This window comes from Cydia strobilella, chromosome 10 (genome assembly GCF_947568885.1).
Source record: "Cydia strobilella chromosome 10, ilCydStro3.1, whole genome shotgun sequence".
Classification (NCBI taxonomy): domain Eukaryota; kingdom Metazoa; phylum Arthropoda; class Insecta; order Lepidoptera; family Tortricidae; genus Cydia; species Cydia strobilella.
Window position 1 is genome coordinate 11,296,380 of NC_086050.1, and position 17,884 is coordinate 11,314,263.

Below are 17,884 nucleotides of genomic sequence, written 5' to 3' on the forward strand. Positions count from 1 at the left end.
CAAGCGAGTACCGAGAGCAGCATTTAAAAACCAGCTGAGTTACTACTACAACGGAAACTTTCCCTTAAGCGACGAATATTTTTGAGCAGAATAAAAGGGAAGGTGTGCGTCGCGTGTTGCTTTGAGAGCGGAGAGCATGGATGGCAGGCAAGCGAAGCGGAACTGCCCTGCTTGTGCATGACCTCATGTGCAGACTGTAATAATGAAATAAGTTTATGATATGAAGTATGTCTTAATTTGGTGTAGCTACTACACGCGTCTCTGATAACTGTTTGAAATCGGTAATATTCATCCACTTTAATGCGTGGTAATAAAACTAAACATTGCTGGGATTATTCTACTGCGGCTTCCTTCACTAAAGGCAGCTGTCGGTAATTAGGCCTAGATAACGACTCATATCTATTGAATCAGGGAGCTTAAGCAAATGTTACTGTAGGTATTATACTATTATACAACCACAGATTAGTACCTCATCCTCCATTAAGTTTCACCGTGCAGAAATAAACTTTAATATTATGGAACATTAAGTTCATTTTCAATTAGGCAGGCAAGGTGCTATATTTATATAGAGCTACACGATATAGCAAATAGCTCAATCCCATTGAATGCAATTGTATGTGTAGTTAACTAATTGCTTCTGAAAACAGATCGTTATCGGCCTGCAACCTCTCAAATGAACTTGTTGGACATTGGGTAAGACATAAGATCTGATTAAGTCAATAAAGGTCAAGTCAGGACGTAGATAATACGGGTTGAGTCTCATTTTCGACGAGTTTCATTTTATAATCAAGCGAAATATTGATATCTCTATAATAAAACTTGACTGAGATTAATTTAATTTTGGCTTAAGACGGTTTCGTCGTAGGAACATAAATAAAACAAGACCCAAATTTACTTTTTTTTGCAATCAAATCCGAATAGTAGGTATTTTTTCACAAGGAGTAGGTAGAATAAGTAGGTAGAGTAGGAAGAATTAAAGTAGGCTAGAGTACACTTGCCCTAACTAAGTAGTTAAGACAAAGAACCACTAACTTGAACGCGAGGGTTGAATCCGACTTTATGCCAGTATTTTTCTCAGTGGATTTTTTATTGAATAACATTTTTTTTCCTTTACCTAGCAATTGCAATATTTATGATAAGACACATGTTTTAGGAAACCAATTTTAAAACGATTTGTTAATTAAAGTATGAAAATCAGCGGGATTAACTCTTACTTTTTTTTAAATAATTTAATAAGTAAAATTAACAACAAGTATATCGTACATTTACTTTATTTACATGAAAAATGCAAAATAACTTTGAAAACCCTTTTAATGTCGTAATAACTGTGGCTGTACGTCTCCTTACTATGTAGGGGAGACTTTTTACGATAACTCAAAAACGGCTAAAGTGATCATGTTCGCTATAGTTTTCATTTAATGTCTTTCTTCGGAGCAATTATTTCCGAAAATCTTCACTTTTTCAATTTTTTTTTGTTGAAAACCCCTATTTGTTTTGAAAGAACTATCCAACGATCCCACACTGTAAGGTTGAAGCATTCGTATAAAAACACTGCGCATTTAGCCTAAGACTTATTCCATAAAGTAACTAAAGAAAAGATCATCTGTAAGAACCGGGAATTTTTACCAAAATTCCATTCGAAATATTTTAATTTCCAATGAAAGATCCAAAACCGATAATGATTTTCAATAATTAAAGAAAGTACGCAGGCTTCTTAAAATAACCCTTTCTGCGTAACTTTTAACAACAAAAAACACTGATTATGAATTCTAAAAAGTTCAATAAGTTACGAGTTTCTTTTGTTTGTACTAATTTAAAAAGATCAATACGGAGACGAAAACCTTTAATTTTAAAATGGCGACATTGTTTGACTTTGTTGACTTTAATTCAATTATTCAAATTCATGACAAATTTATAGATAGACGCGCTGCTTGATTGTTATAGCTTTAATCAATCAATGCTAAGTTTTAAAGTCCTTACGTACGAATTAGATTTTTACCCGATTTTTATTTTTTTTATTTTTAGGAGAGTTATAATTATTGATAGGTATGTACAGTTAGCATCAAAAGTAACGTATCATATATGCGTCAAAAGTATACATATAATATACCCTGATAGGGCTGACAGCTTTAACAAAAAGATATGTCTATAATACTTATATATATGTCGCAGGCATTTTGTAACAATCCGCCGTTTACAAACGGCGCCGTCATGTCACAAATGCGAAGTGGTTTGCAAATTGCCGAAGGCAATTTGTTAGTGCGCTTAATAGCGTCAACGTCAAACGTTCTGGGTTTCGTTAGGGTGACCATGGCTTTAAAAAAACTTAAATCTCACGACTTAACTAGTCGGAGCCCCGCTGAGCGGGGCTCCTATTTCTGGACGGCTTGCCCTTCGGGCACCTGAAGCTACCTAACAAACCTAACCTACCAACCTATTGATTTAGTATGACGTCCGTGAAACCATTACACTTTGGGCAAAAAAGCGTAGGTAGGTAAGTAGGTTAGATGTTAGGTGTTGTTGAAGTATATTGCGTGCCAAGAAAATTAAAAATTTGCTATCAAACTGCATGCCATTTTATATGCTTACTTACTCACCTACACATTGAATATGCTACTGGTATGTATGTATAGGTTAGGTATTCCCGCATTCAATATAGTTATACTGCCCCCTAATAGGACACAAAGTTGAGAGTTCTTAGGGAGTACTTTCTGTAACTACTTAAACTAATTTGGGTCTACTTTCTAGAGAACTTGATTAGTCCAAATAAATTTAGGACGTGATTTCAGAACACAGAAGAAACACAGCAGGGTGTTGCAAAGGGCCTACGAATTGACTGATTATTAGATATCCAGCCAAAGGGGAACTAAGTCAATTTCAGAAAGCCTAATATAATATTCTTTTTCTCAAACTTGCAAAGAAATGTTGACACGACTTACTTCAAATTGGGTCCGGAAATACTACGTACACGGTGCGATGAGTGAAAATTATAAGTAATTTGGAATTTTATACAGCCTTCCTTACCTTACACACCTAGGCCTGTAAAGCAACTTTCTTTTGTTAAACGTAAAATTGTGACACAACGTCTTGGCATTCAACCATCAAAAAAACCTATAAGCAATATTTTTGGTTCATTATGACATTCTGCCATTACGCTTCTTTTTTCTTTTTTTATTATTACCTAGGGGTATTAGGGCTACGAAAATTTTATTATTTTTGCGCTACAGGTCACGGTTTAGGAAATACACCCCTATAAAGATTTCTGCATGACTAGATAACTTTTCCTGGTGAAAAATAAGAATGTATCTCCTAAACCGTGCGTCGTAGCGCAATAACAAGCAAATTTTTGTTCCTCTTTAAAACCCCACGCACTGAATAACCTATCACATTAGGACATGAAACAATCATCATCATATATTTATTATTATTTCATCGCAAATTTGAGAAAAGCACTATACAAATCTCGGTGAGACTGGGGTTGCCGACCGCGTAACTATCTCTATCCGTCTATATCTACTTGGCCTGCAACCCTTCGTTTCCCGGCCTCTATAGTAATGTACTATTACAATTACACGAAGATTGAAGCAGATGATATTTAAGAAACAACTAATATTCATGTAATTTATTTCTTACATGATACAAACATAACTACATTATTATGCATGCATAATCATGTATGATTTCTCTCTTTAAGTATAATGTGTAGCATGTGTACATATTTATGAACTTGACTGTATAATCGGCCGCTATGCTAAGTGCGATATAAATTACTTCATTAATTCTGGTGAAAAGTGATTCAAAGTTGTCATCAATTTGATGAGCGCCTGACTGTCGGCGTGATATTAAAAAACGTAGGCCAGGAGAACACATGCTTGGCAGAGACAGACAGGCGCTAACGCCTTGAAAATCCCATTCTTCGTTTTCTTCCTCGCGTTTTCCCGGCAATTTGCCAAGGCTCTTGGGAGCCTGGGGTCCGCTTGACAACTAATCCCGAGAATTGACGTAGGCACTAGTTTTTCAACCCGGAGGGGACACTAGGCCTTATTATGATTAGTCCGGTTTCCTTACGATGTTTTCATCATATCAAATGATATTTCGTACATAAGTTCCCTAAAACTCTTTGGTACGAGCCGGGGTTTGAACCCGCGAACTGCTTGAAAGTCGCACAAAAAAAATTCTTTTAAAGTGTTACAATGGAATTTTCAAGTCATAAAGTATCATATAAGTATTCGTTTCCATTATTTGATACCTATTTAATAATAACGAAGATTTTTTTAAAACTAGAAATTGATATAAATAAAAGATTTAAGTATCTATAAAAAGTATTGACAGGATCATGGTTGTCCTGGGGCGAGATTTCGAAGTAAAACGTTAAATTGATTTGTTTACTTTACATTATTTTCGCAATTTCTATAGAACTCGAACACGACTATACTATTATAGGTACATGTTCAGGATGAGATGAGTACCTTTATCTATCACTTGCATCTGCCCACAACTTTGTCGACGTACAATTTGTTTAAATTAACAGTATACTATGTCATGTCATACTATTTATTATCTGACGCGTTCAAACATAGCACAAATTTTAAAAACAGCATCTTTTTGTCAAATTTGCAACCATTTCAAAGTATTATTGGAAAAATACAAACGAGTACCTATCCGCGAATTTCATTTGGCTGCCGTTATCCGTTTTGTCGTAATAAAATATTCATACAACGGACGAATGGATTCCGCAGGTGTTGAAATTGTATTTCATAATATTATCGGATTTGATTTTTAAGCATTGGTGATGGCAAAACTCCATGCTGGTCGAATGGAAATTTGATTGTAGGTAGTTAATTTTTGTATTTTTAAAGTTTTTTGCTGAAAACCAATGCAAAACCGATTTACATGCAGATTGCAATATTTTCCGGTCTTTATAATGTATTCGATGAAAATAGTTATACATATATAAAATATATTGATGGAAGTATTCGAGTGGTATTGCTTCCCAGTATTTTTTGGTCAGAAAGATCATCCCCTAAAAGGGCCCACTGACTATTCAGTCCGCAGGACGATATCGGCCTGTCAGTTAGAACAAAAATTTGACAGTTCCGAGTTCCGAACAACTGACAGGCCGATATCGTCAGGCGGACTGATAGTCAGTAGGCCCCTTAATGGGTTAAAACTTAAACCCCTTTTAATGTTTGTATCGAAAAAAATTTTTTTAGACAGACAAGTAACTTCGTAGAAAGACATTGTAACATTTGTAATAGACAAATGATATGTGTTGTCAAATTATTTAAAAAAATACTCAACCCATATGCTGTTTTTTTGCTGCACATAAAATACTTGTGTAGAATCGCAAGCACGCACATACATCTCGCTCACGCTTACGCTTGGTGAGAGAGAGAGTAGAACACGCACCTACTGGGCCTTAAAAACAAATTGGGAGCGTGTGCAATATAAAGCGCTGGTACAATGTGTGCAGTGGTATACACTCCGCATTGATACCGAAATTAGTAATAAGTATAAGTTTTGATATTTGTGTTGAAAATTCTGTATATGCCTCTCAAAGATAAAATCCGAAGTCCGAGAGCGACTCCGAAGCTAGCCGGTTAATTAAGCGTAAAATACAGTTATTTCCCGATGTCCCGGTCCATTTGCATTTCTATAAGAAAATTATGCAAACGAATCGATAGAAGTTCCAAGAAATTATTACATGAATTTTCACGCTCCGCTATTTTACTTAGCGAACTTGAAAACACAAACACCATCCGAAATTTGTTACGAAGTGAAATGTTTGCGAATTTATTCCAGTGTTTAGTCCGTTATTTAGTCCGGTCCGGCTTAATAAGATCCTTTTTCATTATTCATTATCCATAGTTACCTACTAATCTCAATATGTACTACTAATATTATAAATGCAAAAATAATCTCTCTGCTTGTCTGTTACTTCTTCTTCAGTCGGTCCCTCAATGCTGAGGATCGTGACATCATGTCCTTCTGTTGAAGATCCGGTTCCTCCATTCTTCGCCAAGCGCATGGCCTCGTGCAGTTTTAATTGCATAGGTTCAGTGATTTGAGCACACCATCTAGTAGGAGGAGGGCCCTGAGGTCTGGTGAATTCAACTTTACCCGTCATAATAACTCTGTCCAGGCTATCCGAGGAGCGACGTGAGAGGTGTCCGAAGTATATGTAATACTCATATCGTCCTGGCATATCGTTGACAACCGGCATTTTATGCGTATGTAGCTCTTCCAATATGGACTGATTAGAACGCCTAGCTGTCCAAAGTATCCGTAAAAGCCGGCGCTCTTGATCAAATTTGCTCGATTAGTCCATGTCTCACGACCATAGGGAAATATTGGGAGCACCAGAGAGCGCACAAGTCTTGTCTGTAGTAACAGTAATAACACTTCAAGGCTTCAGAACCGATTATATGGTTTATTAAATAATTTGTTCTTTGCACAATTGATTAAAGAGTACAAATGGCGTACATGAACTACGTACGTCTTAATACTTGTATAACTATTTAGTTACGGATTTTGATGAAATTTGTCAAGTAGAAAGCTACACCCTGCTTTGCAAGGCTACTTTATTTTGTATATCCACCCCCTAAGTGAGGGAGAGGAAATGTCACAGACCAAATCCCACGCGGGCGGAGCCGGGGTTCGGTTAATCTATACTATCTTTCTTTTCTCATGTACTCGTAGGTTGAACGCTATGATCAAATAAGATCCTAATAGTTCAAAATATTTAGATCAGTTCGGTTTCACTCACTATTATTTTTAGTCGCTTTTGGCACCATGTTTCGGATTCTTTGAGAATTCTTCCTCAGGCACGAGTCTGTAAATATTTTGAAATATGTCTCACGATAGTTTAAGTTCGATCCTAATAGTTATTTGTTTAACAAGGGGGCAAAGTTGTTGTTTAACCTCTCGTGCTAATATGGATACCCGAGCAAGCGAAAGACCCTAAAATTGAAGCACGAGCGTAGCGAGAGTTAAACAAATTTTGCCACCGCGTGAAACGCAAAATTTTCCACCACACCAACACATTGTAAAATGTAAAATACTAAATGTAGAATAACTGTAAAATATCAAACAAAATCAAAGCAAATCGATTCAAAATTAATGTTATTAAGTAAATATTTATCATTCAAAATCATTCTTTTAAAGTCAACTCTACCAACAAACATAAGAAAATAACTCAATATTTGCATTTGATTACGTTAAATATATGTGAATAAAATGCAACTTTCTTATCAGTTTTTGAGCAATTAAGAGAGCCTTTGCCAGCTGATGTGGTAATAATAATTATCTATGTCTAATCTAATAGTCTAAGAATAGAGGTACTTGTAAAGATGGGCAGCGTTTTGTTTAAATTTAATTCGAACTAGGGCCTTTCTGATGGAAGAAAAATTTGATTATTTATCGACAACATAATATATGATAGTTATAGCGACCATATGCACACCTTTGTGGAATAAACTGTCGAGTTTATCTATAATAATAATAATATAATAAAAATCTTTATTACCTTGGATATTACATTTCACATTATCTATTCGAAACATTATTTGTATCAATATTTTGAGTAAATTCATCTAAAACTTGTTTATATCCGTGCGAAATAGTAACCAAACTTGAGTAACGTCAAAACTTTGTGAGTTCGAAACACTGATCCATTTTATTCGGCGGATATGGATAGGTTCACAATCAGATCCGATTCTTTTAAACAAAATGAAAATGGATTACGTTATCCTTAGCTAAAGTAGATTTCAGAATAACTTAGTGTAGGTAAACTGACCTTATTGCGGTTAATTTTACTTTATGACCTAATTTATGTAGTTGATCCCATATAAGGTAAGCCAAGGTTAGGGAACTGATAAGAAGAACCATATATATATATATACATTTATTTTTTTAATAACCACAGCAACTTAAGTAGTTACATATATAAAATAACAGGTGAGTTAATACTGCGCAATGTCGTTTATCGCTACGCTTTTCAAAAACGCCTTTACGTTTTTGAATATCTTCTTCGATGCGGAGTCCACAAGAGGCCGACCGAATTCAATGGAAATCTGCTTCCAGTTTTCGTTTAAGAATTTTAACATGGCGTCACCTGATAAAAGATAAAATACAAGTTAGTAAAAGTATAAACCTTGAAAAGTCTCCGATCTAAGGGGCTTTGACTGCAAAAGTTGGTTTTACCTACTCCAGAAAACATTATCTTTCTATTAAGATTCCTAATATATTATCATTATATTTTTGTAATAAACTATTTGTTATTAAAATAAGGTTTTCTAAGTAATTTCTATGGACACCGCCCGCCACACTTCATATCTGTTAACGTAAAGACTTGAGCTGCAATATGACAAATAAAATTAGGTTAGGTTTATTAAAATACAACACATAAATCTGAGTGTCCTGGTGCCTTTGATATAGAGCCAAACCAAGTGCAAACCAGGCCTAGTTTCCTCAACATGTTATTTTTCACCGAAGAGCTCCGAATAAATTTTAAACCATATTTCACATGTTAGGATTTAATTTTTATTTTTATTTAATACTTAAAGCTAATATGTGACGTATTCAACCAAAAGGTACCACATTGTCGGTTGTCGATAAGGTTGATTTCTAATTGAAGCTATATGGAAATAGCGCCTTACTGACAAGCGATAATAAGTACCCTTCTGGTTGAAAATGACACATATGTATTACTTACTACAATGCCAAAACTTCAGCGTAGGAAGATGTCAATTAAAAATTGGAATTGTTTCAACTGACTCCACAAGACAGGCCTAGCCTAGTGTGGAGGTCATAGGTTAATAAAACAAAATGGATTATTTTTTGATAAATCGTAAAAAAAATATATTTTTACGAGCCCTGGTCCAAACTCATGGCCTCGGGTTTAGATGCCTGACAATAGTATTATAATTATCACTTACTCAGTTCCTTATTTCCATTGAAGAGGTTGGTAAGACTGAAGTGGGCGTTGTCTCTGATGTCGAAGTCAAAGGAATACTTGGTGGGGACCATGTGGTCCTTTCCTTGCGCGTCCTTTTCAACTTCGTAGTGCATAAGCAGCTTGATAAGGATGTTTTCTGAAAACAATAAGTAACTTAATTTCAGACACTCATGACTTACCATGAGAACTTTCTGTCTTGACTGCACTAAACCGAAACTACTTACATGATGTAAAATGTCCGTTAACTCTAAGAACGACCTTCGGATTTTAGAAAGATACATCGGGTACCGGCGGTAACACGCGAAGGTGATACTGCTGTTCTGCTTTTTTATTAACTCACAAACAGTTTTAAACTTACCGCAAAAAGTTAAGGATACTTAGGGCCAGTTGCACCAACCACAATTAACAGACTGATCAACGTCAAGCAGCAGAGAACTATGGAACTTCCCATACAATAAAATTTAGCGAACGCTAAAACGGTGACAGACGGTTTGGTGCAACCCGACCCTATTGTCTCAATGTAAAATAAACCCTAATTTAATGACATTATGCTTAATATTCGGTTGATGGCTATATTGCGATTTGACTTTTTGTCATAATCTAAATATAAAATAGAATCAGAATTTGAAATTCGAAAACCAAATTTGAAAACAGAACGTCACACCGTGCACCGTCATTTACTACTTCTGGCGGAAATTATACATATAGTTAATAATACCAGTCACATAATATTTCAGTTCATATTTTATGGTAAAATTATACAATTGGAAAATTGTGATATTATTGTAATCTTTAAAACTACCTATTCAACATCAGAGTCATTTGTATTAATTATAAATCGGTAACTATAATCGTCCTATAATCGACCTTCTCTTGCAGCAGATTCTTTACGCTTGTCAAAGTCATGTCAACATTACGTTGAGCTACGTATTGTTTTAATTGGGCCCATATATTCTCAATAGGATTAAAGTCTGGGTGGTACGGAGGTAAATGCAGAACAGAATGACCATGTTCAGCCAGTATTTTATCTATGGAATATTGTATATGTTCGTGTTTTTGTTAAGCTGGGGTCTACTGGAATATCATGTGTTGTCAACCAATCTATCATGTCTTGTTTCCGGGTATTAGAATTGGGCAGTTTTTCGGTGTATTTGTTGTGATATGGGGCATTATCAACAACTAACACTGAATTCGTCGGCAAATTTGGAATAAGCTGATTTCTAAGCCATTTTTCATAGTTCTCGCTATTCATCTCTTTGTGATAATCGCCTGTTGTGTCTGTAGATTTATACATAACAACGCACCAGGTATAAAACCACTTTCACTGCCGGCGTGCGCTATTATGAGACGTTGTCCTTTGGAAATTGGTTTTTTAATTCCTGCGTTGCTAGAGTCTGACTAACCTTTGCTACCAACGTGTGACGTTGTCGGCTTCGCTTAGTATTTTTCTTAATGTATGTTTTGAAATTCCTGTTGCTTCTATCACCCGGTCTTGAATTTTATTAAAATATTTACACCTATCACTATTCTTAAAAGTTTCCGCTTCTCTTGAAAAATATTTGTATACATTATATACGATTTCCCGTGATTGACCATTTACAGAAATACCCTTTTTGAGACGAGTCCCATTTAGTTATGAAATTAAATATATTGTTTACCTAGTAGTTATGGTGGTATTAACTACTCTATATATTTTAAGGCTGCACTCTTTGGGTGTTGGATTGCAACTAAATCAGTAAGAAACTGTCACTTTCTATTACGCGATTACGTCCAATTTTACCCGAAAAACGAATGTCGTTCTAAGAGTTAACGGACCATATGTTAACTATATTGCACAAAAATGTGTATCATATGTTAACTTGATTTTTCCATGATTTTGTTCACTAAACCAATCTCATCACATTGTAACAAATAATGACATTAAAACTCGCTCAGCTTCATTGTAGCAACAAAAACTAATACCAGACATAGATATGAGTATATGTTGCTTAAATGTTCATGCCAAGGTTCGTGTTATTTCAGCATGTCGTTTCAACACCATAACTTGGGTTGCATGAGAGCACATTTTTCGCGGCGGGTTCGTGAGATTCGTTCAGTTTAGGGTGGTGCTCTTAGTACTGTCAACAACATACATACATATGCATATTTATAATTATATATACATTTATATTTATAAACATATTTTTGCGCTCGCCTTTATAATACGCGATGAATTTTTTTGCCACAAAATTCTGCCGTTGAATGCAATGCAACCATGAATGGATTTTTGCTTACTCATTTTCAGTTTCATCTGTCCGTCACCAGTGATGGGCAGGATCAAGATCCTTCCGGAGGCAACGTAGTGTCCCTTGATCGAAGCATCCGTATGGAAAGATACCGACAAGGTCTTCTTTTGAAGATTCCATCTGGAATGATATTTCTTTATTCCAGAAATTCACATAAGTACTTTAATTTTTTATAACAGGTATCCTATGAAATATAATATACTATATATATTATTATTATAGATAGGTTTTGTAATCCGTTTTAGACATCTGGCCGACAAGGGGCACAGGAAAAAAGTATTATATTATGCCAACTATCATATGTATAGTCCTATATGACCTATATCACTGCGTCTCGCGTAAAACAATAATTTAACTAATACTCGTAAATGCACTTAAGAACCATAAACGGGAATCATCAGTTTTCATGGCTCTCGAGTTTATAATAAACATAAACCTGAATAAACCGTCTTGAAATCAGGAAATAAGTGAGAAACTGCCCATGAAACCAGCTAAGAAGATAAGTTGCGCAAACCAATTACATGTTTAGCGCCTTTCCAATATATATAGCTAATTTCCAATATTTCACAGAAATACGAAATGCAGACCTAATGCCATTAAGGGATTAAAAGTTTTCCTTACTTCACGTTATCAACTGTTGCTGCCTTCAAGCCCTTCAGTTTTCCTTCTTTAAGGCTGAACTGGAGACCCGACAAGTCGAAGGCAACATCGTCCATGTTCATAACGTCTAACACTTCCACTCCTTGCTCAGGCAGACCGGACATGAACATGGGGAAGGCCTTTTGGAACGCTGGGGTCATGCATGCCGAGTCTTCGAGGTTGCATTTACCCACATCAGGTAGCACTGAAAAAGAAAACAATGATACTAATCGCACATTTCAAACCGTGCTTGAAACGAGCATTGCTTAATAGCCTTTTTATTAACTAGGACAAAAAAGCGAAAGCATGTAGGCCGGAAAACAGTAAGACGCATCAAAATTGTGTAGACAAGACAACGTGGTGGAATTTTATCACTTATTTTAGCCTACATCTTATTTTACCTATATGTATATTAAGCAGTAGGTACCTAGTGGATCGGACTTGTTACCAACTCGGCACGGCGTAAAGTCGTTTTTCCACGGGAAAATGTAATAAGAAATGGACATCGTGAAGAGTATGATATCATGTGTTAATTAAAATCAATTATTAATCAGTTATCAGTTAGCATGGTTAAGGTTAGAAAAGGTAGGCTTGACACACCAACGCAACCCACAAGTGAACATCATCTTCTCATTTTAGCTTTAACTTGTACAGGAACTCAACACCGACTGCACAGCCCCAGTACATACCTAAGTTGCAGTTGGGATGCAGTCCGCCTATAGCTATAAGATACGAAAACCGTTTCCGTTTCTACCCAGAACACATATCTAACTACGCAACGCAAAGAGCAATCTCTTTCTCTGGAAACGGACAATTATGATAATAACCTTGAATTAATTAAAGGCACTAATTTGTCGCTCAAGTTACATTCCTAATTAAAATACAATCGGAATTATGCAGCAACCTTTTTAAAAGATATAGGTAAGTATGCGAAATGCCTTTACGGACTCAAGGAAAACCTGCATAAACTGGATTCACACTGGATTACTTCTCGCATGCCAAACGCAAGATCAAATGTAAGGTTGGCGAGTTAATCTCTTCAGGGTTCCGTGTTCCGTACCATAAAATCACTAGCCTTGGTCATTATTTCTATTAATTTGCTGGACTCGGAATTTTAGTCAATTAAAATGCTGCATCTGCAAACTATCTGAAAAGTTGTTTCTTTAATAACATAATAACAACAATTTATTATGTAGGGTAAATTACTTTTCGTTCCTCATGCTCTGAAAGAGGGTCATTGTTGTTCTAAAAGGTGTGCAGAAAATGATACGTGTCTGCACTAGAGCGTTTTACGTTCGAAGCACGTTTTTTTTTAATTTTTTACGATTTGCAGTTGAAATTTGAGTGTAAATGGATTTGTTATACAATTTCCATCCTGATATTTGACTCTCCATAAGTAATGATACTTTTGCCTGAATTGTTAATTGAAAGTACTCTCAAGAAATACTATAAAAATGTATACTTAGTCATGTTTAAAAAAAAACACATTTAACTTTCCTCGTATTCGAAATTAAAAGTAGAGTGTTTAACTCGGGTGAAAGGCATCATTTCTGCCTCGGACTATTGGCGCTCTCACCACCTCACCTGAGCGCCTTTCATCCCTTGGTTAACAATCTACTATACCTACACTAACGAAAAACTCACTCAATTTCTCAGTCACACAACTTATTTAGTTTGCGCACAAACAAACAGTCCTTCGTCCTAAAGGAATAAGGAATTAAAAAATAACATTCTAACAATCAATAAATAACCACGCGTGAATCCGACTCGCACTTAAGTGGATTATTACTTTTATATCCTAATAAAGTGTGTAAAATATGTTCAAAATATATTTTATAATAGGTACATGCTTCTTCTTCAAGGCAAGCGTGGATGCCAGCAGCGACTCCGTGCCGATGACCGTGGCGTGGCGTGGACTTGCTGTGACCATGGCTTTGATGGGTGAATTATGTCATAGAGCGAGGTTTCCTGAATATTCCTGATTTAAAGCTTAATGTGTATATGTGTGTATAGAGGTATAATATGCTTTATTTTTATTCATCAATATCATATATGATTTATATTCTTAACTCCTCAAATAAATTTGATAAATAAAGCTTACAAATAATGCTTGAATAATAGTAGATTGTTAACCAAGGGATGAAAGGCACCTATTTCTGTCGAGGTAGTTTGCCGCTCGAATGCAGTGAGAGCGCCAGTAGTCCGAGAGGCTATAGTCAGGTCCTGTATTTTTGTATTATTTCCATGAATTATTTTATTATCCACATTATTGTGTTAAACTGCTCATTTGCTATCTATTGAACTAGATTTTGTCATAAAATCCAACATGTGTCATCATCCCTATACTCGTAGAGTTTTTTTATTCTGAACTACCTATCCTAGCTAAAGTAGGTTTTCACATTGGAATAACCCATTTATCTTAACTAAGATATTGAACAAAAGTGCATATTCGAAAAGTTTCCTATTAAGTAATTATGTTTAATCGACAATGGTAAACCGCATTCAATATCTAATGAGGATCGATTAAATAGACACGTAATAAATGCAATAAAAAGGTCATTCATTTGTAATTAGCGCCATCACTAAATCTATAAGAGAGCAATGCACCGAATTCTGACTAAATAATCGTTCCGTATACAATTAGCATATTGGTCAGGCCAGTGTTTATGGTTCCGTAGCCAATATAGCAAAACCGCCAAACCCGTCTGTCTGTCCGTCCGTCTGTCAAAGTGTCACAAACATTTTACTCGAAAACTATAAGCTAAATTTTAATTAAATTTGGAACATAGGTATATTTTACTTACTTAATTCAGAAGTAAAAATTTCAAAACAACGTATTTTTAGGAGGGTACGGCACTCCATACACGGTACTAACGTGAAAAAAAAACCCGCTAAAAGTTTATATGTGGCACATCATTCGATTCGGTTTCTAAAAACGTTTTTTGGCTAAATATATACTATTGAAAATAATGGCTTCAAAAGTCCGAAAAAATATTTTTTTTGATTCCTAGCCTGTTTTGGTGTCCCACTTCTGGGTAAAGGCCTCTCCCCTTAATCTCCACGACTCCCAATCTAGCTCCTCTTCCGGCCAGTTGTTGAGTACTAAGGTGTCTAGGTCGTCCCGCCATCTCTGTCTGGGCCTACCGCGCCCATCTTCAAAATATAACTTATAAAGACTGAATACGATATAATCCATGATTTTTTGTCCAGGGTTTATTGATAATCTTCACTCGCTTCCAGGGGCGTAGCTAAAGGATATTGCACCCGGGGCAGTCACCAAATTTGCGCCCCCTGACGACTGACAAAAGTTTCCCTGATGCTGCCTTTTGCCCATTTTGGCGTCCCCCCACCCCCTTGGATGGTGCCCGGGGCACATGCCCCCTCTACCCCCCCCCCCCCCCCCTAGTTACGCCACTGCTCGCTTCCTGCTACTTGAGGTAGTGAGGACCTTCTACTCCAAGCACTGAAAGTCGTTAGGCAGTTTTTTGTCAAAAAGTCGAATTCACCAAAGTTAATACACCTCAGAACTACGAGTATGAGTATCTCAATCTGAATACAATTATAAAAATGTTAGGCATTGTGAAAAGATAATTTAATAACGTATAATATGGCTTATCTAATTAAAAATAATAAAATTATTTGACGTGATGCACGAAAAAGTGTCACGTTGTGGACACATCTCCGTGGTAACGTTGTGGACAGAGATCTCCATGGTAACGTTACGGCCTTTTCACCAATGCTTTCTTATGACGTTATTACGCAAAAATATCGCCCGTAAACCGACTTTACAGACAATCATATTTTTAACAGGAGAATTTGGTAAAGACTGTCAGAAGACCGTGGACAAAAAATTTTTGGTACATACTGTGGAATATATAATGCTCAAAGTCACAGACAACCTTACGTTACATTGTGTTTGTAATTTTATTATGTGTTAACTGTACATCGATCAGTGGATCTTGTGCCTTTTGTAATAAGGTTCACCGATGTTATAGCTGGGAGTGTTGCTGTTTGTATAGTCGCTATCAGATATATCGGAGCGGCCGAGGTGTTCACAAATATCTGAACACGCACTCAACGCCTTGACAATAGGGGCGTGCTCAGATATTTGTGAGCACCTTGGCCGCTCCGATATATCCGATGGCGACTGTATATAAAATTAATTATGCTTAATATTTTTCTTTGAACTATATTGCTTAGGAAATGAGGATAGCGGCTATTACAGCTCCCAAAAACCAGAGTGTCCAGAAAGTTATCATGTTAGTACAATGAAAATATCAACAATAAATATTCCTAGAAATTCATATTGAAAAGGCAACAGCAGTGAAAGCACAAAACTAATCCTGAAACCCACTGAGTTATATGAAAAACTACCCAAATTATAGTTACTTAAATATTTATGAATAAATTAAAAGCAGTAATTATTAAAAAAATATATAATAGTCATCAGTTACTTCTTTACTTTTACTTGCTTTTTCTGAGTTAGCGACATGATCATTTCAAGAGTTATATTAAATTTTATATAAATACTTTACCTGCACAGGAAACGAAATTCACGGCCATTAGACAAACTACAAATTTAAATATAACACCCATTTTGTAAATTATAAAACCCAACCACAATTATTCAATTACACTAGGTCTTTGGTGGCGCTCAAACTCGAAAGTGAGTCAGGAATCATCGGACCTTCATTATATAGGTCTCGAATATAGTCTCACGGCGACCGCTGCGCCAATTAGGTCGTTAAAACGTAATGGTCATTTTCCGACAATTATAAACAACAAGCTGGAACATTATTATTATATATAATTATATTATTATTCTATACCGGCTTTGCGTCTAGTTGTTGTTTGAGGTGCCATCTTCTTTAAAGGGGCCCACTGATTTATTACCACCCTGATTGATTACCAGTCCGCCGGACGATATCGGCCTGTCAGTTGGTCGGAACTGTCAAATTTTAGTTTTAACTAACAGGCTGATATCGTCCGGCGGACTGGTAATCAGTGGGCCCCTTTACAGTAACTGTACCCGTATCGTGAGTCACTGACAGTGTCAAAACTGACATATGTATATGCTAAAGTCAACTTAAAAGTAATTTACTTTCTATACATCTCGCTCGCACTAATATGCGAATACGAGCGAGATGCATAAAAAGTAAATTACGTTCTCGATAGTGTTTATGTCAGTGCCAAACTGGTAGTAGCCACACTTGGTGTGGACCTAGTTAAGCAATAATGTGTCAATCCAAAAAATGAACAAAAAAAATGTTATCGATAATTAATGCTTCCTTAGCCAATTTTATTTATTTATTTATATGAGCCTAGTGTCCCAATGCTGGGCAAAGGCCTCCCTCCTCCCTATCCAAGTATCCCGGTCTTGACCCGTCTCCCACCAGTTCCTGTCAAAGGCGACGAGGTTTGCCGCGACCTTGAGTTCGATTTTGATTCGAGCCAACATGAAACGAAAACCCACAAAATCGAGCCCCTTAGTCAATAATTTATATTTTTATAGCAATCCAGATGCGATCAAGAAACGTTAATAATTTTTAGGGTTCCGTGCCCAAAGGGTAAAAACGGGACGGTTCCACAAAATGTTCCATTATCTTCGCTTTCGGCCATAGCGAATTAGTACTGAAGAAATTACATACAGTTTCGCGACGTTCTTCTTCTCGGTTGACCATAATATCCTATGCCCATGAAACCTACAGGATTAATTGACAGATATTGACAGAGACAAGACGAGCAAAGCGAAGCGCAAGGGCACTGCCTACCTTTTCTCGAAGCGCTTCGTCGGTTTTTTGAACCCTCATAACTTGGGTTTGGTCCCTCATAAGTGTCAAAGATAATACTTGTTTTTTTTTTTAACTTAAGCTATGTAAACAAAATATTAGTTAACTTTGTATTAAGCAGTAACATCTGCGACGATGTTACTAAGCCTAGAAATATAAACCTCGCGCGAGACAGTGAATTTTTCCACTTTTAATTTAATCCAAGGCATAATTAG

At 36.1% G+C, this 17,884-nt stretch overlaps 1 protein-coding gene across 1 annotated transcript; it reads right to left on the bottom strand.

Annotated features, from left to right (window-relative positions):
* Window positions 1-7,914: 7,914 nt before the first annotated feature.
* Window positions 7,915-16,568, bottom strand: LOC134744669 (circadian clock-controlled protein daywake-like). Its single transcript, XM_063678574.1, has 5 exons — window positions 16,416-16,568; window positions 11,863-12,085; window positions 11,231-11,361; window positions 8,937-9,092; window positions 7,915-8,113 (listed from the first exon to the last, which is right to left on the bottom strand). The coding sequence occupies exons 1-5, from the start codon at window positions 16,474-16,476 to the stop codon at window positions 7,962-7,964; spliced, it is 723 nt and encodes a 240-aa protein (XP_063534644.1). The 5' UTR covers window positions 16,477-16,568; the 3' UTR covers window positions 7,915-7,961.
* Window positions 16,569-17,884: the final 1,316 nt, after the last annotated feature.